Source organism: Aphelocoma coerulescens, chromosome 4 (genome assembly GCF_041296385.1).
Source record: "Aphelocoma coerulescens isolate FSJ_1873_10779 chromosome 4, UR_Acoe_1.0, whole genome shotgun sequence".
Lineage (NCBI taxonomy): Eukaryota > Metazoa > Chordata > Aves > Passeriformes > Corvidae > Aphelocoma > Aphelocoma coerulescens.
Window position 1 is genome coordinate 35,006,023 of NC_091017.1, and position 20,560 is coordinate 35,026,582.

Genomic DNA, 20,560 nt, shown 5'->3' on the forward strand with positions numbered 1-20,560 from the left:
TATGACTACGTTACTCTTATCTATGCCCATTAGGAACTTTGGCAATTGTTTTCCAGTTATGGAAGTGTGCTATCTGTTGTTTGTAAGCCACTCAGGGAAGGCCAGACTACACAACAGTCAGAGTACAGAAGGCTTCACATTTTGTTCAACTGAAGTTGTCAGCCAAGTAAATTCAGTAAGTAGCAAAACCTGAAGAAACATCACACTTGGTCTTCCTTTCATTTAAAATATTAACAATTATAAGGACTAAAACAGCAACACTTAACAACAGGCTATTATAAATACTGCATTTGTCATAAAAAGGTTATAAAAAACTAATCTAAAAACATGGTGCAGTAATTGAGTGCAAAAATTACAGAATTTCTTCAATTTTTTTTTTTGTAGTAGGCTTCCTTATAAGATACAGGTAAAGCATTCCAGGTGAAAAATTCAGAGCATTTTAGAATTACATGTTTGGTTGTGAGTTCTAGTTACATTTGCCCACAGCTGCAGTTTCACAGGTCAGCGAAGATGAAACCCCTTTTTCATTACCACCAAGTCCCACCTCTGAATTCAATTAACGAGGGAAATTTAACACTCTGTATTCTGTAATTGCTGACTTTCTAAACTGTTACTCATGACTCTTATATTCAAATAATTTCAAATATACTCTTATACTATTGATTTTTTGATCCAAATTCCTTCTTATTTGCCATCACTTCTTTCCTTCTAAGATTTTTCTATGGAGTAGTATTTAACACCTGGATAAAGCTCACATTTGAGGCTTCAGTCCATCTTTATAACTTCTTTTTGTGCACTCTGGAGTTGATTCTGAGTCTTCTTACTCCATGAGAAATTTGGTACACAACACAAATTTCAAATAAAAACATTTTTAACAACTTCAGCCAGGAGTTGCAGGAATTGCCCTTACAGCCATTTGTTATATTTAAAGACGTTGTTTTGAATTACATCTTCATATACAGTATATGTCCTAATGATACTTTTGGTCTTTGATCAGTTGTAGAGGCCCAGCTAAGTGTCAAACAAATACTGCTGAAACTGTATCTGCTATACCTATAAAGGAAATAAAATTTGGTTTTAATAAATACTGAAGTGGAGACTTCCCAGAATTCATATTCATACAATGCCCCCTCCCCTCCATGCTATGACAGTAGGAATCCAGGGAATCATCTGCAACCCTTTTATTTCATTTCTTCCTTGCCTGGCACTATGTATAGTTGAAACCTAATCTCCTCTTTCCTCTGCTTTTATGTTCAAAATTTTGTATCCTGGTGGTATCAGAGCACCTCTAAATCAGAAGACAATATCTCTGTGGAAAATGAGCAACTACTGTCCTTTGCTGGATTGTTCTGGTGTGGTACACTGCAAAAAATGTGAAAGATCCTGCTTTTTGAAAGAACAGGTTTTGAAAATAACACATCTGTTCTCCCTGCCATCTCTATTATTGACTTGCTTTATCACTACTTCTAAATTTCTCTTTCCAAATTGCTTACACAACAACAGTAAGAACAAAAGACTCAGCAACATGAGAAAGCTATGATTGGATACATTGCTCTGATCTTTACTAAGTGCAGGCAAACTGAATGTTGTCTGTTCTTTATTTGCAGAAGTCTTGGGTAATCTAACACCTTTTGCGGTGGCTGAGAGCTACTGTGAAACACACGTGGAAGGGAAAGCCAAGGGGTTACTCTAATACATAAAATTACAACAGATACACAATGTTTCCTATGTAGTGGCAATATCCCACCAATCTGCCTCAGCAATCTAATGATAAACAGGAGCTTGACTTGTCTTACCTCTGTATCCAGTGGAAACTGGGTAATTAATGCTAAAGAAATCCCCCAACTACAAAGAAAAATTTCATGCAAACAACAAAAGGGCAGGAGATCAAACTAGCACTAAAAAGATGTATCTCTGTCCTGCAAGAAAAGCCAGAAGCAGGCTGCACAATTCCCAGGCAGATTCGGTTTTCACATCTGTTTGCTGAGCTGAGCCCAGAGATAATGGCACCAACCACACGAGGACAGCAGCTGTTTTACCTACAGGGACTACAGTGATGGCACCCACCTAGAACCACCACCTATGGCTGGATACTCTACAATTACCTCTACCTGGTAAGGGACAACAGTACTTTGATTATTTATGTCTCATACAGCTTTACCTTTACATGGTGCTTTTCAATCGTTCAACTACGTGGCTTGGTTGAACTAGCAGCCACTTTATTTTTCCATCTGGACTCATTTAACCTGTTTTGAAGTATAGCAGTGATTTGTACTGCCTTTCTGAGGATCCCATTATACCTCTGTTATTATATGTATTATATTACTTTTTTACAGCCATTGAGAAACATATCCCAGCCCATGGCCTTTACCACCTTATTTTTTGTCAGACTTACCACAGATATTGCTGCCTATCTTAACACGAACGTAGCCATCTATTCCCCATGTTGGCCCCCAAGAGTTCTGTACAATCCAGTAAGGGATGCTACCTGGAAGAGACATTTCATGAACAAAAGACAACATGAAATTTGGGAAGCTTTGGCCTCCTAACACTCCACAGAATTAATTAGCATTTTAGTATCTCATAGTTTCTGATGGACTGATGATATAGGCCAGTGAAACTGACTGTTATTCACATCTAGAACAGAGCTAATATTCTGGTATGGGAAGACTGGATATGGGTTCTTCTAGCATAAAGACACACACAGCCATGTTCTTGACTTTACAAGGATGAAGTCCCACAGAACTGAAGGAACAACAACAAAAAAAGTTTTTCTCCTGGGATCAGGCTACGTTTCCAGAAGTGATGTGACCTCAAACCAAACAGCTTCCAAAAGAAAACCAAGTTCTGGATTTTAATCACTTGTCCCACAAAAGGCAAGTAGCAAGTAAAACAAACCTACTGTGCTGAAGTTCAGCTGGTGGAAACGCACCTGTTCTGTCAAAACCAGTGATAAGAACAGCATGGTTGGCTCTTCCACTGGAGCAGTGATATTGTATGATTCCACCCAGATAATCCTGCCAGCTAACGGCATCGACTGTCACTGCCAAAGGGCCCCAGCTGACAAGCATCCTCATCATTTCCTCTTCTTGACCACTGTGAAAGAAGTGAGTAAAAATGCTAAGTTACTGAAGTTAGCACACTTAAGTGATTAGAGGGATTGTAATCTACTCGTTAAAGACAGTTTAAAAATCAAATAACTAAACTCTTTCCTCCAAGTTCTACGTACCACATAACACACATCAGTAAGTATGTATTTCATATACTAAAACACAGTGATAAAAATACAGGACACACAAGCTATGGGACAGGTGCAGATCCAGAGACATAATGCTATTAAAAAGCAGCAGGTTTCTAGGTCAAGCCAGTGGGCAATAGAGAGCACTACATACTTTTTGTACATCACTCTTGTCAATCAAAACCAGCTTTAGACAAATCATTAGTCCACATTAGACTTTCCCACTGTTTTTTAAACCTACAGAATAATACACTAAATATGTGTATTATTACACATATTTATATAAATATATGTAGTAATAATACACTAAAATATGTCTCAAACTTATTAAAACACAGAACACTTCCACTATCAGCCATTTACCATTAGCATCCTCATACAGTTTTATTTATCTAATATACTGGATCAGAAAATTTTCATCACTGCATGATTATGTTCAATAACTAAATTTAGCAAATAGAGATTGGCAAAGATATGATTGATTTTAGTTACTTATATCGAGCAGTAACACAATTCCTAGTTGGAATAGTATTTCTTGTCTTTTTTCAGTATGTAGATGTATTGTATAGCTAAAACTCAGAAACAAAGTTTCTTCACACTGAAGCCTAAAATGCTGAAGTCTACAGAATTTAGTTGATAATACTGTTTCTAAAGTCATGGGCTGGAGAAGATGTGGGTGGATATGTAAATGCATGAGTACTGAAGTAACTGAATGCTTCTTAATTTTTTCAATAAATTCCAGTTACTATCGGTAGGCTTTACTGTTTCTGATAATAAAGCATAAATGTTCATTTATTAAAAACTGTAACTGACTCTATGTTCCAGTTTATAGCCAGTTTAAAAGACCTAATTTCAAGACACAAGCTTTCTCATTTGAACAGGCTTAGTGATAGCAGTGTTGAGTGGATTCGTTGCGCCATGCCATTACTGTCAAAGAGTTAATCAATGCATTAATCCTACACAGCTACAGAACTGATGTAATCAGCCTCATAACCTTTGCCTGGTCAATGCACTATTCACTCCAGCTTATTCCATGATTGCTGAATACAGAAGGAAAAGTACAGCAAATAATAATAGCTACCTGAAGTCATATGCAGCAAATCCTGTTATTGAAACTCCAAAATCTGAGCGATCAAAATAATGGCACAGTCCTGTCTGAGCTTTAAAAGTGTATTCTGAATCTCTCACGAGTTTTACTTTTGTCTGCAAGAAGGTAATTGAAAAAGAATTTAATGCACTTGACTTTACTACTATGCAGCTCAAAAAGTATAGAAAACTACCACATAACCCACTCAAAATTAAGTGTGCGTTGGGCAGGATTAGAAATAAGAATGTCACATTGTAAAGTAAGTATTTACTACCTCTAGTTTCCTTGTTCCCTGAGACAGCTTCAGAAGGGATTCAGAAATCTTTAAATATGGAATGAAATTTAAAAGGCATCTCTGGTTTAAACTATCCTCATAAGCAATCCTGTCAATTTCAAGACACAGAGATACTCATTCAATGAATGACTATTCATTCTCTTCAAATGACTTCCACACACAAAATTATCCACTCCTTGGGAGAGTTCAAGAGGCACAAATATCCCAAAAAGTTACATAAAATACTGTAAAGTCCAATTCTGTTCTTAGCATCTAACTCTCATGCTAGTATGTGATGTATGCATCAGCCTTTTACACTTTCCATGTCTCCTGCAGTACAGTATGTTTATGACAGTGACTTCCTCAGCCTAATTCATTTGTGGTCCTGCTGCTGCCAAGCAAGAGGGAATTCTGCTTCACAGGAATCAAGCTGAGTATCCTTTGTTGTTCTTGATATTCAAACTTAAACAAGTTATCTAAACTTATTAGCCATGGGTATATTACTCTTCAGGGGTAGAATTACAGTCTCTTAAAATAAGTTGGTTTTTTTTTTAGTTCAAAAGACAAAAGAATTCTTTTTATATTCTTGTAATTTGGGCTGAGAGTGTACTTTTTATTTTAAAGACATCAAAATGTTTTTGTTTACCTATGTTATTTTTTGAATTTTTCACGAAATGAAATGTGTTAGCAACAACTGAGGTAGAAACTTTGTTTGCATTTTCAATGTTTTTGGCTGCAAGTGAAACAAAGGTAAAAGCAGTTCATTTCATTCCGAGGTTTTATATAATTTTACAGTGTTTGCAGCAGAAACTACTGAGATTTGAAAAGAGAAAATGTCAAGATCCTTCCTTTTCCCCAGATGCTGGTGCCTCAAATCCACAAAATGGCATATGCATAAGTGAATCTGTCTACACTGGTACTTGTATGCCTACAAATGAATTCAGGAATGTTATTTTCAGCCCCTGTGGACTGATTTGTTATGTTCACAAGAACATATATGGAGCATAAACTTCCAATCAGATTTCAATTCTGCTTGAACAAATTCTCTCTTGGTTCCAAACTAAATAAATAAGCATACATACCTATACACTGATGCATATGTGTATGCATATATGCACACACACACACTTAAAAAAAAAATCTGTACATTTCACCTTCTCCATCATTTTTTTCCAATAAATAAGAATGGTAATATGAAAGCTGATGAAGTCTTTTGAGACTTTTATGAAGAGTTTCAGACCTGGTTCAGCCAGCTCAAAGCGCTAACAGTGGATCCCCCGTTGCAGCCGTAATTACTGTATGAGCAGTCAATAACTTGCTGCACACTGAGCTCTTCCAGGGTGTTTCTTTTAATTGCATAGGCAGACTCTATGCCACCTACAACACTGAAAGCCCAGCAGCCTCCACACTGAGAGAGAGAAAAGGGAAATGGGGGAGAAAGCAAAAGTCAGCTTTGTTTTTGAAGCCTGATATGAAAAGAAAAGAGGCAAAGGAGTCTTGCAATGCTCTTCATTTAATACATCATCCTTGAACTCTGTTTTTTAGGCAATAAGAAATGTAATAATCCATTTAAAATGCTGAACTGTTTTTCTCCCTGTACTGCTCTGTGAAAACTAGAAATGCATTATGGGTGTCTTACTTTAAGAACTCCTTCCTGATGAAATTTTGCTCTTGAAGATAGGTCTGAGGATGCTTTTTACTGTGAGATATCTGTTTTCCAAAGAAAAACGTGGCCTCAGGATGAAACTGGTTTTTAACCACATTAGCAAGTTTTTCTAAAATTTTGTAGGAACAGATTACAGTTTAAGAAATGAGAAAGTAAATTAAACATTACAGAAAAATTCTTAGACAAGTACAATCTCTACTGCAGTTCTAGGCTCTTTAAAATAAGAAGCACAATTTATTCCTCACAAGGTCCTATGTGAAGCATGGAAAGGAGACACTGGGGATTTAACAGCTTGTTTTTTACCAGTGACCATAATCACTTTGGAATAAAATGTAATTGTGTGGGGTCTGCTTACTTTTCTACCACAAATGCATCCCCTGAGGAGTTCATTGGTAAAGATATGGGTGGTGACCAGCCAAGGGGATTCAGTCATGGCAGAAAAACAACAGGAAAGGATCTAAACCTATCCACGTGAGCCAGGGGGATGAGGTTAAGTACTGAACTTACCTTGGTTCCTTCAGAAAAATACAAAACGCACATGGTGCAAAATATTTGCTGAATTAGTTAACTAGATCAAAAAAAAAAATTACACACAGTTTCTAAATGCACAACTTCTGCACCTCATACTTTAAAGTCTAATACCACTTTGCATAAAATGCTACATGACTTTGTGTACATTCAACCAGCCATTCTGGTGCCAGTGCTCCAAGGAGTCTTCAAGCAAAACCTTGCAAAGCTTCCACTGTGCTCTACAGCCTACGTGCTGAGAACCAGGAACAGAAAGCACCAGGACTTACTGTTTGCTGATTTCTCACTTGTGCAATGACTTTCTTGTCCCTCCAGTCAAACTTCTTTGGCAGAGGTTTTTCCTTCCCCTTTGGCACTTTTATGTATCTGGGAAGTTTGTGAGGTATGCTTCTCAAGTAAATAGCTAAACACAAAATACAAACATCTGTAAATCTACGAACAAAAAAATTCCCATGAACAACTTTACTAGAATTCAGAGGTAACTTTGATCTACAGTTACAACCATGAGATTATATCTCATTCTAAAATCCATAGAAAATTCATGTATTTTATAATGATCATTATACTCCACAGTTCCATCAGTGCAGTTCTATGTGCAGTTCCACAAAGAACAAAAATGCTCTATGTAGGGAATGTGGGTAGAAAAGTGTGAAGATTTTCTGAAGATGAACAATAACCATAACCACTCCACAAAACAAATTTCACTTGAAAATTGCCAAAGCATTTTACTTACTTAAAAAATACTTTCTTTTAACCATGTGCAAGGAGAAAATAAGAGAATAAAGTAAAGATTCTGAAATACCTGCAAATTGCTGTTTTTTCACTAAAAAAATTTGTTTAATTATTTAAAATTAAAACAAAATGTTAAATCCTTTGATGAATAGAAAATGTAACAACAGACATGAACAGCAAGAAGGGAAGGTTAGATCAGGTATCAGACAAATTTTCTAGAAAAAATGGATTAAGTATGTCATATTGCTCCAGAAAGCCACAGCTGCCATTGTGCAGCCATAGACCTCCAAGCACTGTCTGGACTGTAGTCAGATTTTTTGCTGGGGTAGGGAATACGAATTTACTTGGGAATTTACTCAAAATTTCCTTACTTTTTAAAAACTGTTGCGACGGAAAAAAGCTTTAAAGCACCGTCAGAAGAAAGAAGGAAAAACAGAACTGCCCGAATACTAAAACATATTCGGGCTGTGGGCAATTCAACCTTGCAAGACTACAGAACACGAAGAGGATTGTTGTATCCTCCAGAAGTACTTACAGTTTGGTACCAGCCATTGTAAATTAGCTGACTATCAGGACAGGAAGAATCTGTAAATGTGAAAGACACAAGGTTCTGGGAAAGAATAAAAAAAAAAAATAACAGAAAATGCACTAGAACAACCAGAAAATGTACCTTTGAATTCTTCAGGAAACAGGTGAGAAAACTGATTTATTCCATAGACAGCAGTCGTATTATCTTTTGATGATGAATTCAATAATCTAATTCTTTTAGCGCTTTCCTGAAGGAAAACAAAAATAATTGTGGGCATTATTAAATTAGCAGCAGGGACAAAACCGTAAGAGCAGGAAAAGAAAAGGTTAGCAATAGTAAACACGAACAAGAACTGTTCACCTCAAATTCATCCTGTATCCCTAGCAAATAGGACAGCCATTAGACTAATTTCAACTCTAACAAATACCAAAACAGAATTTGTTAAGTGCAAGAAGTTGACATGAAACAGACAAAACAGGCAAGCTGAGAACAAGTGCCAAATTCATCTGATGTCCTTCTTTGACAGCACAACAAACCTTGTGGTTCAGAGATATGCAAGAATGTCTTCAGATAAGAGTTAACCCCATCACTTTATGTCTTTATAAAGCAAAAGAACAGCATAACGACCTAGAGGCCTCCCCGCCTCGCCCGCCTGTCCCGTGTGGCGGGGCAGCCGCTCTGGCGGCCGGCGGAGACCCGCGGGGCAGGCACGAAGGGAGCGGCCGCAGCTCTGCCGCAGGAAGCGGCAGCGGGGGGGCGCGTCCCGGCACTGCGGGAGGGGAGCTCCGCCTGCCCCCGCCTCCCGGCCTGCAGCACCCGGCCCTCAGCGGCACCTCGCCCGCCCTCCTCCTCCGGCAGAACCCGCACCAGCCCCGCGGTGCGGCGCGGATGGCGAGCGAAGTGCGGGCTGGGACACCTACCCGCATAGCCGCCGCCGCCGCTTCTTCTCGCTCCCGGCCGCCTCCATCCCACGCAGGGCGGCCCCGACCGCCGCCGCCGCCCTCCTCCCGAAGCCGGGTGCCTGCAGGTGCCGGGAGGGCGGCACTGCCCGCCCGCAGCAGGCAGAGGAGCAGCGCCAGCACCCGCATCGGCCACCGTGCCATGGCAGGGTTGGCCGGGGCACGCACCCGCACCCGCGGAGCTGAGGCCCGTCGGCTTCCGAGCGGGAAAGGGGCTGAACCCTCAAATCCTTCCTGCCCGGCCCGTGGCCGGAGGCTGCGCCCGCTGCCGCTTCCCGCAGGGCCGGGCCCGGCGGGGCGGGGCCAGGCGGGGCATCCAGGAGCGCCCGCCCCGCACCACTGCCCAGGGCTGGGAGAGCTCTTCCAGCGGCGGTGGTGGGGCATCGAGGCTGAGCTGGGTTTGGCAGTGCTCAGTGGCACCTGGGCAAAGCCGTGTTTCTAGCGGTGTTTTTCCATGTGGGAGACGCGCGCCAGGCGCGTAGGGCTGCAGAGGAGGGGCAAAGGGATGCTGAGCGTTCAGTTATCTGCCAGGTTACAAATTCATGCAAGCTCTTCTCCGAGAGGAAAGTTAATTGGTACCTGCAAGCTGGGCTGCCAGTAGGAGAGCGAAGCATCAGGAATGCAGGTTACAGGCTTTAGGAAGGGAAAGCACGGGTGGGGAGAGCGGCGCTGCCTGGTGCTGCGCAGCCGGTGCCCGCAGCCGCTGGGTCCCAGTGAGATTAGCTGTGCTGAAAGAACACACGGAGAGAAACCATGACTTTCCTCAGAGACCGGTCATACTGGTACTTGAGCAAGAAGGACAGTGTTCAGCTTTTAAAAGCTCCATTAGGCCATTATGAGTTAACAGAGCCCTCTTTGTTAATTTCAATCACCTGGTATTTTTACGCAGTACCTGTAAATAGGATATTTATATGTTTTAAACCTGCTGTATGTTTCAGCTCTCTCTGCTGCTTTCTCCCCACGCACCCTCTTGTTAACACAACTTGAAGGCACCGGTCCCCTGGCCTGGGGTGCCGGTAGCACACCTGGCAGCACTGTGCTTGGGAACAAACCTGTGGGGATCACGATCCAGCTTTGCCTTTGCTCTCCTTCTCCCATGGAAAGGCTGTTGGGGGATTGGCTGAACTGCCACCAGTTTTGTTACAGGGAGGGTTATTTATGGCTGATGGACAGAGTACGGAAGATCTTGTTAGCTGGGCAGATTTTATTGGTTATTCTGATACAGTTTATCACTGTAAACCCAGGAGTGGCATTGGAGAAGTTATTACAATTTATTACAAACCCATATTGACAGATTGAGGTCTGGTATCAGCATAACAACTAGATAGGACGAAGACAGTAACAGAAGAACTGAGTGGTGAAATGTTTTTGAGGATAGTCTGAACCTCAGCAGCCAAATTCTGAGGCAAATTCCATCAAAGTGTGACTGAGCACTGAGATCCTCATGAGAAGTGCAGGGTGTAGTGGCTGGCAGGAGTGTCAAAGGAAAGCTTGCTGTGGTCACCATCGCTTTGGCTGTACTGAATGTCCATTGAGCCTTAATGCAACAGTCACATGGTTTTATTCTCTGTGGTACAGTATAACGGAACAGGAAAGAAGTTACTCTGCCAGTAAGTGTAAGCAACAAAAAGATGCTGAAATTATGCTTTATTTAAAAACATACTTTTCATTAAAAATTTAAGATTTTCCAGCAGTCCAGCATGATCAACTTTCTCTAAATTGGCATGCTGCCCTTGAAATCTGTTGTTTTGGGATTATGATTATCTCAAACTGAATACATTGTCTTGTTTTTAATGTATCATCATTAAATTTTAAACTGGTCAAATTAGCTTTAATAGAACGAAGACATTAACTTTCAGTTATTTTTTGGTTATTATTTTTATAGACTATGCCCTTTTCAAACAGTATTCTTGATTGGAGAAGCCGTTTTGTTTTGTGTGTGGACTTCATGGGTTACTTTTCCTGTGGAACACATGAGGGCAGCAAAGGACTTCTGAAAATGTAGTTGCAAACCCCGTAGCTTTAATTTTTATTTTAATTAAAATAAATAACCCCTAAGCAAACAAAGAAGCAAAAAAATCCCTTCCTATTTTGGGAAAATGGATATATCTCAGATTGTTTTGCATTAAAAATTCTGTATATTATAAGAAGAGGAAAAGGCTTGTTTCCCCTGGCTTTGCCCTCTGTGTACGAAGTAGGTGTTTCAATTTATCTTGTTCTGGAGGAGAGAGTGTAAGAAAAGTCAGTGTCTCCTCTGGTGACTTTCTCAGGGGGAATAAAGTGTAACAAACAGCCAAAGGTAGGCGACTGACAGCCAAAGTGTTTCAGAAGGTTTTATTTTTCCACTGAACTACCTACTGTGCTATAAAAACATTTTGTGCCTGCTCTTAGATAAACAAAATCCCACCGAAGCACACAGAGAGCTCAGTCTGCAGGCATGCAGTCCCTGCTCTTCTTTGAATTACTCCAGTGTAAATTTAACCATGCTTCGTTAAGATAAAAGAAAATACACTTGTAAAAATAATATCAGAACAAGGCCCGTAAAAAGAATAGGACATAAAAGTGTTTGGTGTGTGTGTTTGTTTTGGGTTGTTTTGTTCCACTGAGTTTTTAAAAAGGCTTTATTGATACAATTCTGACTGCTTCATTGACACAGGTAAGCCATATATTAGTTACACTAGTCATCTCAGGCAGACGATGAAAATATTTTTATGCTTTTTCCCCCTCTTTCTAAACTCTGCTTTAGAATTTGATAATTGTAAATAGTTTTAAAAAAATATATTTTAATGAAATATTATGAATCTCTATCCCATTCTGCCTATCCATTAGAAGAATTTGATGAGTTGAAACAATGCATACTAAGGGAAGAAGCAATAATGAATATATGTTTAGGAACCTATAAACTCATTGTAAGTTGTTTTCTTTAAATGAGGATATTCTTTTATTAAGAGAATTTGCTTCCCATCAGGTGCAAACCACTCATTTCTAAAATTACTCATAACACTGCAGTGTTTTTAGTGGGTGGGTTTTTATAGTATTACAGGTTCAGATTGAAAGATCACATTAACATTTGCTAGTCAGGCTTTTTAAATTTTTTTTCCTCCAGTGATTTTTGCTTACCTGTTTGAAATAGTTAATTGAATCTGGTTGGACAGCCCAGCTTGTGCCCTCTGTGTTTATAATTATCATAGCAAACAGGGCAAAATATAAGAAATTACTTCTGAATTGGTAACAGGTCTGCCAAGGATTGGTGTTGCTGCCCCTAAGAGCAGAATTGAGCTGTATTAATGGACCTTCAGGTAGGAACGATGCCTTTATAGCACTTTGGGAGGTATCTACTTAGCAGCAGTTGGACTCCTACTGTAGGCATACAAGATGTTTAACAAAGGGAAAATAAATCCATTTGTATTGTGTCGTCTTCAGCTGCAGAGAGAAATATTCCAAGTCCAGCAGATGGGGCTAAGTGCCTTTTCTTAAAAAGGCTGTGGGGAAAAGTTGTATCAGGGTAAGTCCAAAGGATTTGCTTGTTTTAAGACCTTGCAGAGGTGCTGTTTGCTAATACAGTTGCACTGGTAAAAATTATTAAATGTAAGCAAAGCAAGTGAAAATTGCAGTCTTGGGATGAAATCTATTCCTGTGAGGGTAAATGAGTGATGTTGATGTAGCCAATGTTCAGAAGTTGTCTTTTCTGAGCCCCAAGGTAGACCTTTTGATATCTGGGACAAGCAGAGAAAATTGCACATGGGAGCACTTGGGTTTGCAGGAATAACGAAACTGCCAGGGGCTGCCTTAGGTATATCATGACAAACATCTGTGTTGACCATGAATTCTTTCCTGCTAGAATGATCTTCCTTTGCAAATAATGAAATAACTGTAGGATCTGCTTCTCCAAGCTGACTTGTCTGTATCCCAGCTGAATATCCTTAACACGAGTAAGTCTCTAGCTCTTTTAAAAATCTTCTTCAATCTTGTCAGTAGGGGATGAATTATGAATGAAGAAGGCTGGCAGTAGAGCTAATAATTCAAATCAAACAGTGAATCAAAAAATAAGAATGCAGAAAGGAACAACACCTAGTCTTGAGTGAGACTGAAGTAAGAAATCTTGTCAACTTTAGGGCGCTGAGAATTCGCTTTTCTCTGAGAAATCTGATTTGCTGATACTCTGATTTTCTGTCTTTATTGCCAGTCCCACTTGCCAGTGTCTACAAATTCACATTAAATATTTTCAGCTGAGAAAATTTCTCAGCTCTAGGTCATTCAAGTCTTATTTTCTTGTTGGCTTTTTGCTCCAGAAAGTGGGCTAAGTGGTCAGCTTTTTGGGAAGAAATTCAGGCAATATTTGGTGCAGTTTGGCTTAAGGGCACAAGCATAAACATTTATTCACTTTAATTGTTCTTATATCTTCCATCAAACTGTTTGACCACGGGAAGTGGACAAAGAGCTCATATGTAGAAGTAATGCTGTTTTACAGAATCTACTTGGCAGATTTCTGTAAATGCTCCAGTTAATTTGTTTGTATATCCTTCATTAATTCATCAGTGACTTTGTTGGGAGGGGAATCTAGCAAGAGGTTAAGAGGGCTTGCAAAATTCACCTGAAAGGAAAAACAAAATGAAAGAGAAAAGTAACATTTAGGAGTTGAGGTATTTCTATACTACATAGATTTTTGTGCTCATTTTTGGAGGATCTGTTTGCTGACTTTCTCCATGTGTGATTATAATTCAAAAATGCTACTGAATCATCCCAATCTTATATTCTTTCTGCTTCATATGCAATACCTTCCTCTTTTGTTTTACTGTGGAACTTAAAAGTCACATTGATGTGAATGAGTTGTGACTTACTGCGATGATTATAATACTATTGAAGGTATACTTTGTCCCTGTAGTGCTTTTTATCCATAGAACTCCAATGCCCTTTGTGGGAAGGTCAGCAATGTAAAACCAATGTCAAATTTACACCTCAGGCATGAGATCTGTGTCCATGACTGACCTGTGCACAGAAACAGGGGATCTGTTTTAAATCAGTGGTTGAGTTTTTTTATTGTGTAAAGTTTTGGTGGAAGGTCAACTTGTTTTGTTGCTTTATGCTTTGGTCTAAAAGGCTTTCATGTAAGAGAAGTGACTGTCCTGCCTTCCCTCCTGCTGCTTGTGTGGAATGCACCTCCACATTACCGCTGTTTCCACACATGCTGCTAAAGAGGATGAGCTTTTTCTGAAGTCTTGCAGCTCTGATATGCCAGGAGGGTATTAGGACCCAGCTGCCTGTTGCAAATGGGAGGATTAGTATGCAGGAAAATAGATTTGGAGAAAGAGGTATAGGACTATGCCCTTTCTTACCTCTTTCATTGCCGTGGGAAGCACACAACCTGCCATGGTTGTCATCTTCAGTCTGCATCTAAAGCCAGTATAAGAGTGCCATGTCATTATCCTGATATTTTAATCACAGAATGGGTGAGATTGGAAGGAACCACTGCAGTCATCAAGTCCATCCTCACTGCTCAAGCAGGGACCCCTAGAGCATGTTACTCAAGGTTGTGTGCAGATGATTTTGAATATCTCCAGGGAAGGATGCTCCATGACCTCTCTGGGCAATCTGTACCAGTGCTCAGTCTCACCTGCACAGTAAAGTTTTCCTCATGTTCAGGTGCATCAGTTTCTGCCCACTGCCTCTTATCCTATTACTCAGCACCACTGAGCAGAGCCTGGCTCTGTCCTCCTGTCACCCTCCCTGCAGATACTGACAGACATTGACGAGGTCCCCTCTGTTGTCTCTTTTCATGGCTGAACAGGCCCAGCTCCCTCAGCCTGTCCTCATAAGAGGGGTGGTCCAGACCCCTCATCATTTTTGTTGCCCACCACTGGACCTGCTCCAGGAGCTCCAAGTCTCTGTTGTCCTGAGGAGCCCAGAACTGGACACAGCACTCCAGATGTGCCTCACCAGGGCTGAGCAGAGGAGCAGGATCAGCTTCCTCATCCTGCTGGAATGTTCTTCCTAAGGCACCCCAGGACACCATCAGCCTTTCTGGCTATAAGGGCCCTGGTGGCTCATGGACAGGTTCTTGTGTACTAGGACCCCCAGGTCCTTCTCTGCAGAGCTGCTTTCCAGCAGGTCACCCCCAGCCCGTCCTGGAGCATGGGTTTATTTTTCTCTGGGTGCAGGACCCCACATTTGCCTTTGTTGAATTTTGGAAAGTTCCTCTTGTTCAGTTGCAAGAACTGATTCTTCTTTTTAGAAAGAAAGAAGTGCAGCAGAAATGTGTCACATACACTCCGCTGATAAAAGTTTGGAGACAAAGAAAAGGTAAAAATGCTTTTGTTATGCAGAAAGGCAAAATGCTTTAGGATTCATAAAGAAAGATGTCCTTTCACTTGACTTAATGAAATCATCTTATAAATAGGAATTTGAACATATTTTGAAGTTAGGGGACCATAGGATAATTTATTATGCATATGTGAAGCAACAGTCTAGCAAATGCTGGGCTTGTAGTTGTTTATACATCATGTGAATTTTGGACTTAAATTGTTATTTTGACATAATTTCAAATAGATGTTGACTTTTCAATTGAGCTGATGCTTTTTTATGACTAAATAAAATTTTAGTTTCACTATTCTCTGGTCCCGCTGCTCATTTTAGACAGTGTAAAGCAGGAGGAGCTCCATGTAAGTGTGTAATTATAGTGATGTGAAGTTAATACCATGGTGAACACAGCTGAGCCTGGAATATTTGTCTTAGTTATGGACTCTGAACTTGTGTCTACAGCTTGTCAGGAGGAAGGGAGAAATCCTATTACAGCTTCTAGTTTTCTTCTTACAAACCAGTACTGTCGGCCTCCTGTGTAAGACCATACATGGCAGTGCACACAGAGTTTCCCAGATGATTAAATTACATTGTTTTGAAAAAATTAGATTATGTCAGGAACTGTTGCACAAAAAAAAAAAAAAAAAGAAATTCCATTAATTACTCAAATATTTATTGTATTTGGGTTGATTTAAAACATAATGACAGCTTACTTCACCCTTTCTCTGTTAGAAAAAGTCAATTTTGGTTTTAAAAGTGTGGTTCAGGTTTTGAGTCTTAAGGTCTGACTTGTTTTGGTTCATGAGGATAATGAGCAGCTCTTCTAATTTTCCCAGGAAGTAGAAACTTTGTATGTCATATAATGTAGTTTCTTAGTGATGGGTTAGCATTCTCTGTTCTACTCCTCACAGCTTCTCATGCATAGCTGAGCACAAAGGAGAACTGGAGAAGCAATTTCTTTTGAAAATCCTGATCATGGCAAATGTAATGTTAACCTTCTAAAAAGCAAAACTTTCTTGTATCTCAGCTTTTCCTTGGAATACTGAGGGCTTATTCAAGTTGAAACCCTTCATCCTAGAGATCATTGAAAACATTATTCTTTAAAAAGAACTCAAGAAATATGTTCTGCTTTTACAAAAAGCCCTTGACATTATCATTTTTCTCATAGGTTTTTTTTAGATGTGTTTTCATAACTGGCCTAGCCACATACACAGCATGTACAGTGTGTTTGTTGCAATAGCTCAATATCCAAAGACTATGATTACACAACATGGTAGAATTTGAGGAAAAGTAATACATGTTTAATATTACATGAAAAGGATTTAATATCTAATTTAACACCTACATTTAAGTTTAGCTTAAAATGAACAACATTACAGTAATAAATATATTTTAAACAATGGTTTTTAAATAGATTGAGGTAATTCTTAAGGGAACATTTTGTCTGAAGAAATAAATATATATATAGGAGATGTTCATGCTAAAACTGTGAAAGTGTTTTATACTTAGCACCACTGAGCAGAGCCTGGCTCTGTCCTCCTGTCACCCTCCCTTCAGACACTGACAGACACTGATGAGGTCCCCTCTCACTTGTCTCTTTTCATGGCTGAACAGGCCCAGCTCCCTCAGCCTGTCCTAAGAGATGTCCCACTGAGTTGTGTTGAGTTACCATTTGTCACTGGGTTTTAATACTGATGGTGAAACATTGTGTCAAATTATGGTTTTCTGTCTTTGTGTGGTCATTTCTGGGGAATATTCATGGACAGATGGCAGGTTGGTACACGCTCTGGCTTCTCTAAGAGGAGCAACTATCTCTCCTAGTTGTTCAGGGTGTGTTGCCAGTCGTTTTGTGTGGAGCACTGCTCTTTATTGACAGGTTACCCTGTATGTTTCTATGCACATAGCTTTTTTTTTTTTTTTTTTTTTTTTTTTTGAGACTAAGATGCTTATCCTTCTTTTGAACTAAACAGAATTTCTCGTTGGAATTGTTAAAGAAGTTGTAGTAACCTCTACCAGGCTACTTAGAGCCAACACCAGACATGCTGCTTCTTTTGGTTGATGGTGCATATACAATAGGGTTAATATTTTCTGTGTTAAAAACATGAACAGTTTTTCTCACTCAGTTAGTAATGCTTAAGTATTTTGAAATGACTGAGAACTTAGTGAAATTAAATTATGTGTAATTTGAGCTGAGAAGAACTGCAGATATTTGGACTACATTTCTTGGCCCAATGTACTTCATTTCGATGTTAAGAAGAGAGGATATTTTTAGTTAACACCACCATTTATTTCCAGCCAAAATGAATGCAAAGAGAGTATGAGGTCCTACAGAATTAGGTTTCATATTTGTAGACTGCTGAAGGAAATGAGCACAAATGAGTGCTTAGAAGATTTTTATATACCTTTGTGGTCCATATTTGGGAAGAATGTGCATTACCTGAGAAGTCATCAATTTAAAGCACAGGCTGGCTGGCCCTAGCAGTTAAATAACTGTGATGTTTTTTTCCTTAACAATTTATTGTAATTTGGAGCCAACTAAATGTTTGCAATTAAAATGGACACTAAATGCTGTGGCAAGAAGTGCTTACCTAAGCCCAGCTTCCAGAGCTTTCAGGAACTCATTTTCCCCAGCAGGCCTGCCATATTACAATCTGCCCTTGCTAATTACACAGGCAGTCTGCCTTAAACAGTGCTGAGTTTGAATTGCCACAGGACTTTTTCTTTATAAAGAGCATATTTCTTTGGAGCCTGCAACCACAATGCATTAGCTGTACCCTGTGAACTCCTCTTTTCCATGCGGTAGGCAGCCTATGAAGTAGAGATAATGTGCTTATCAGCAAAGGAAGTGCTGGGAGTGTACTTTTCTTTAAGATTGGTCTTATAGCTGTGGGAGAACTTTACTCAGATCCTTTGTTTTGAAACTGAATAGACTTGAGTTAATTTTTCTCCTTTGTTTGAACTTTATTAAAGGGAATTTAATATTTTTCATTCTTCTGCTCTGTTGAGTGTGATTCTGTGTAGTCAAAGGTATCCTCTGGGTCATGCAGCAGGTGGAGAGCAGCAGAGGTAGCCAGCTGGGCAGGGGCAGCAAGGCAGTGCAGGAAAGTACCACCAGGGAAATGGCCAGAAAGTCATGATTTCCAAGTAGGCCTGGCCTGGCTGTATTTTCAGGGCATGTCAGCAAAGGAAGTAAAGCCACTAGGGTAGGGTGACTTTGCCCCTTTATAACATTAAGAAATACATTCTTGATGGAGCCAAATGTATTGGAGAGAGAACGATTTCTGCCTACACAGAGAGAATGTGTCCCCTTCAATGTTCCCAGTTATATCCTGCAGGGGCCAGGGCTGACTGCAGACTTGGCAGCCACCCACGTCCCTGGTGAGCAGCTGGTGCAGCCATCCCATGCTCAAGAGATATCAAGTGACCTGCAGACAAAAATGGAGGTATTCATTGTTTTATTTGGATGTAGGGTCAAATGGCTGGTACTTTCTCATTTTCCTTTTGATAAAGGTGTTGACCATTTTAAGGACCACAAAGTTAAGATAATGACATCTCATTTGAAAGCCAAGTATGTTGTGTGCTGTGTTTTCCTTGTTCATTAGAAGAATATCCCATCAGACTGTATTGTTGGATCACTCCTTTTTTCTAATCCTCTTGGAATGTGAAGATTGTTTTCCAACCTCTTGCAAATAAAAATAAAAAAGAAGACAAAGACCAGCATCTGCTCTGTTTGATAGCAATCTAAGCAAAAGTCTCTCCTAAAGTGCAGATATAATGCCTAACTAGAATTGCAAGAAGTGCTGCATCGTGAAAATTGATAGGTCATTGATAAGTTGCACACCCCTCTGGCATGCCTGGTTAACCTTCCTTAAATTCATTGAAAAGCTCTCACGTGGATTTTACCCTCTGGCTGCTTTTTTTCTGGACTAATCCTGCAGTTATTGAGTTACCACCTCTGGGGACTAGGAAGAGAGCCATGATAAAACATGATAAAAATCTAAATCAATTTCTCCATGCCTTACCAAGTGAAATATCCCTACAAATGCACTTGGTTCACTGAAATATCAAACTCCAGATTGTTGAAGTAGTGCTCAGTAATTGTAGTGAAGATAAATTGGTTTGAATACAAGTTTAGCACTTAAATACTGGTTAGTCATCAGAGATGACTCCAATTTGACTTCACAACTTAGTCCTTGCCCAGTTCCCTTTGATTCTTGTAACTACTCTGAAGACTGAAAATGTCAGGGCAGCAGCTGTGTAACTAACCAAAATGCAGCACTAAATTGGGTGCTCAGTGAGTTTTACTGAGCAGTCTTATGTTCTGTAAGTATGAAAAAATATCTTGAAAATAAGTGGTCCCACTGCTTTAGGAAAGAATAATTGAAAATTATGATTAATTTATGAATTCTTTTCACTTTAATTTTAAATAAATTACTCTGGAGGCAATTAAGAATTTCTTCCCATGTAATGAGTTAAATTGATATGAGTTAAAGTGATGGTCTAGAAATGGCTTAGATTTATTTTGGGCAAGTACAGTCTATCAAATTAGAAGTTATTAATACATTTTCTAACAGTCTTTCAATAAACAAAGAAGCCTCACTGGGACTGGTGATATAAATACTGTTTGTAAGTGATTTATCTTCACCTCACTCTTTGAGGTCTTTGTCCAAGACTTAAGTTCAACTTTTGCCTGATATTATTTCAGGAAGACAAACAATTAATGCTTGTGAATCAATGAGTTATGGGCAAAATACATTCCTTTGCTGAATAGTTTTAATCTGATTAAAAGATATTTGAAGAACTATATATAACATTTCAGTTATCACCTTTGAAAATGCTGTAAACAATTTTACTTTTCTGCACTGCAGGTACTTAGCAATAGTCAGAGATTTCAAGCACAAGTTTCCTTGTGTTAAAGAGTTAATTTAAAGGACAAATTAAAAAATCATGATCTAAAGCCTGTGGAGAACCTCTATTACCAGTTTTTAGTCCTAAGGCCTCTATCGTATTTTCTAAACACAAAATCAAACTAATGTTTACTGTGGAGTTAATTAGCTGTTAATTAACTATAAACCCAGAAGGATGAAAAGTAGGGTTCTACAAAAGGACTTGAAAAGTATATTTCATCGTCTCTCAGCTAATTCTCATTAACCTGTTGCTAAAGGAATACTGAGGTGCCTAGTAGTATAATATCTATATATTAGTATAATATCAGCTAATAGTATAGCATCTTGGGTATTACAGAGACAT

General features: G+C 39.4%; 1 protein-coding gene and 1 pseudogene across 1 annotated transcript; one reads left to right on the top strand and one right to left on the bottom strand.

Annotated features, from left to right (window-relative positions):
* Positions 1-677: 677 nt before the first annotated feature.
* CTSO (cathepsin O) lies at positions 678-9,299 on the bottom strand. The gene is made up of 8 exons (XM_069013566.1): positions 8,975-9,299; positions 8,196-8,301; positions 7,063-7,196; positions 5,840-6,007; positions 4,320-4,441; positions 2,933-3,096; positions 2,396-2,488; positions 678-1,053 (listed from the first exon to the last, which is right to left on the bottom strand). Exons 1-8 carry the CDS (start codon positions 9,155-9,157, stop codon positions 1,019-1,021), a joined length of 1,005 nt encoding a protein of 334 aa, XP_068869667.1. The 5' UTR covers positions 9,158-9,299; the 3' UTR covers positions 678-1,018.
* Positions 9,300-18,558: 9,259 nt separating this feature from the next.
* LOC138110146 (uncharacterized) overlaps positions 18,559-20,560 on the top strand; it is a 105,966-nt pseudogene continuing 103,964 nt past the window's right edge.

Excerpts from the sequence above, each read along its gene's own strand:
- CTSO (XM_069013566.1), bottom strand. The coding sequence starts at position 9,157 with ATGGCACGGTGGCCGATGCGGGTGCTGGCGCTGCTCCTCTGCCTGCTG. Across the intron at positions 4,442-5,839 it reads CTTTGAGCTGGCTGAACCAG|ACAAAAGTAAAACTCGTGAG; the intron begins GTCTGAAACTCT and ends ACCTTCTTGCAG. Across the intron at positions 2,489-2,932 it reads CACTGGTTTTGACAGAACAG|GTAGCATCCCTTACTGGATT; the intron begins GTGCGTTTCCAC and ends TGTCTCTTCCAG.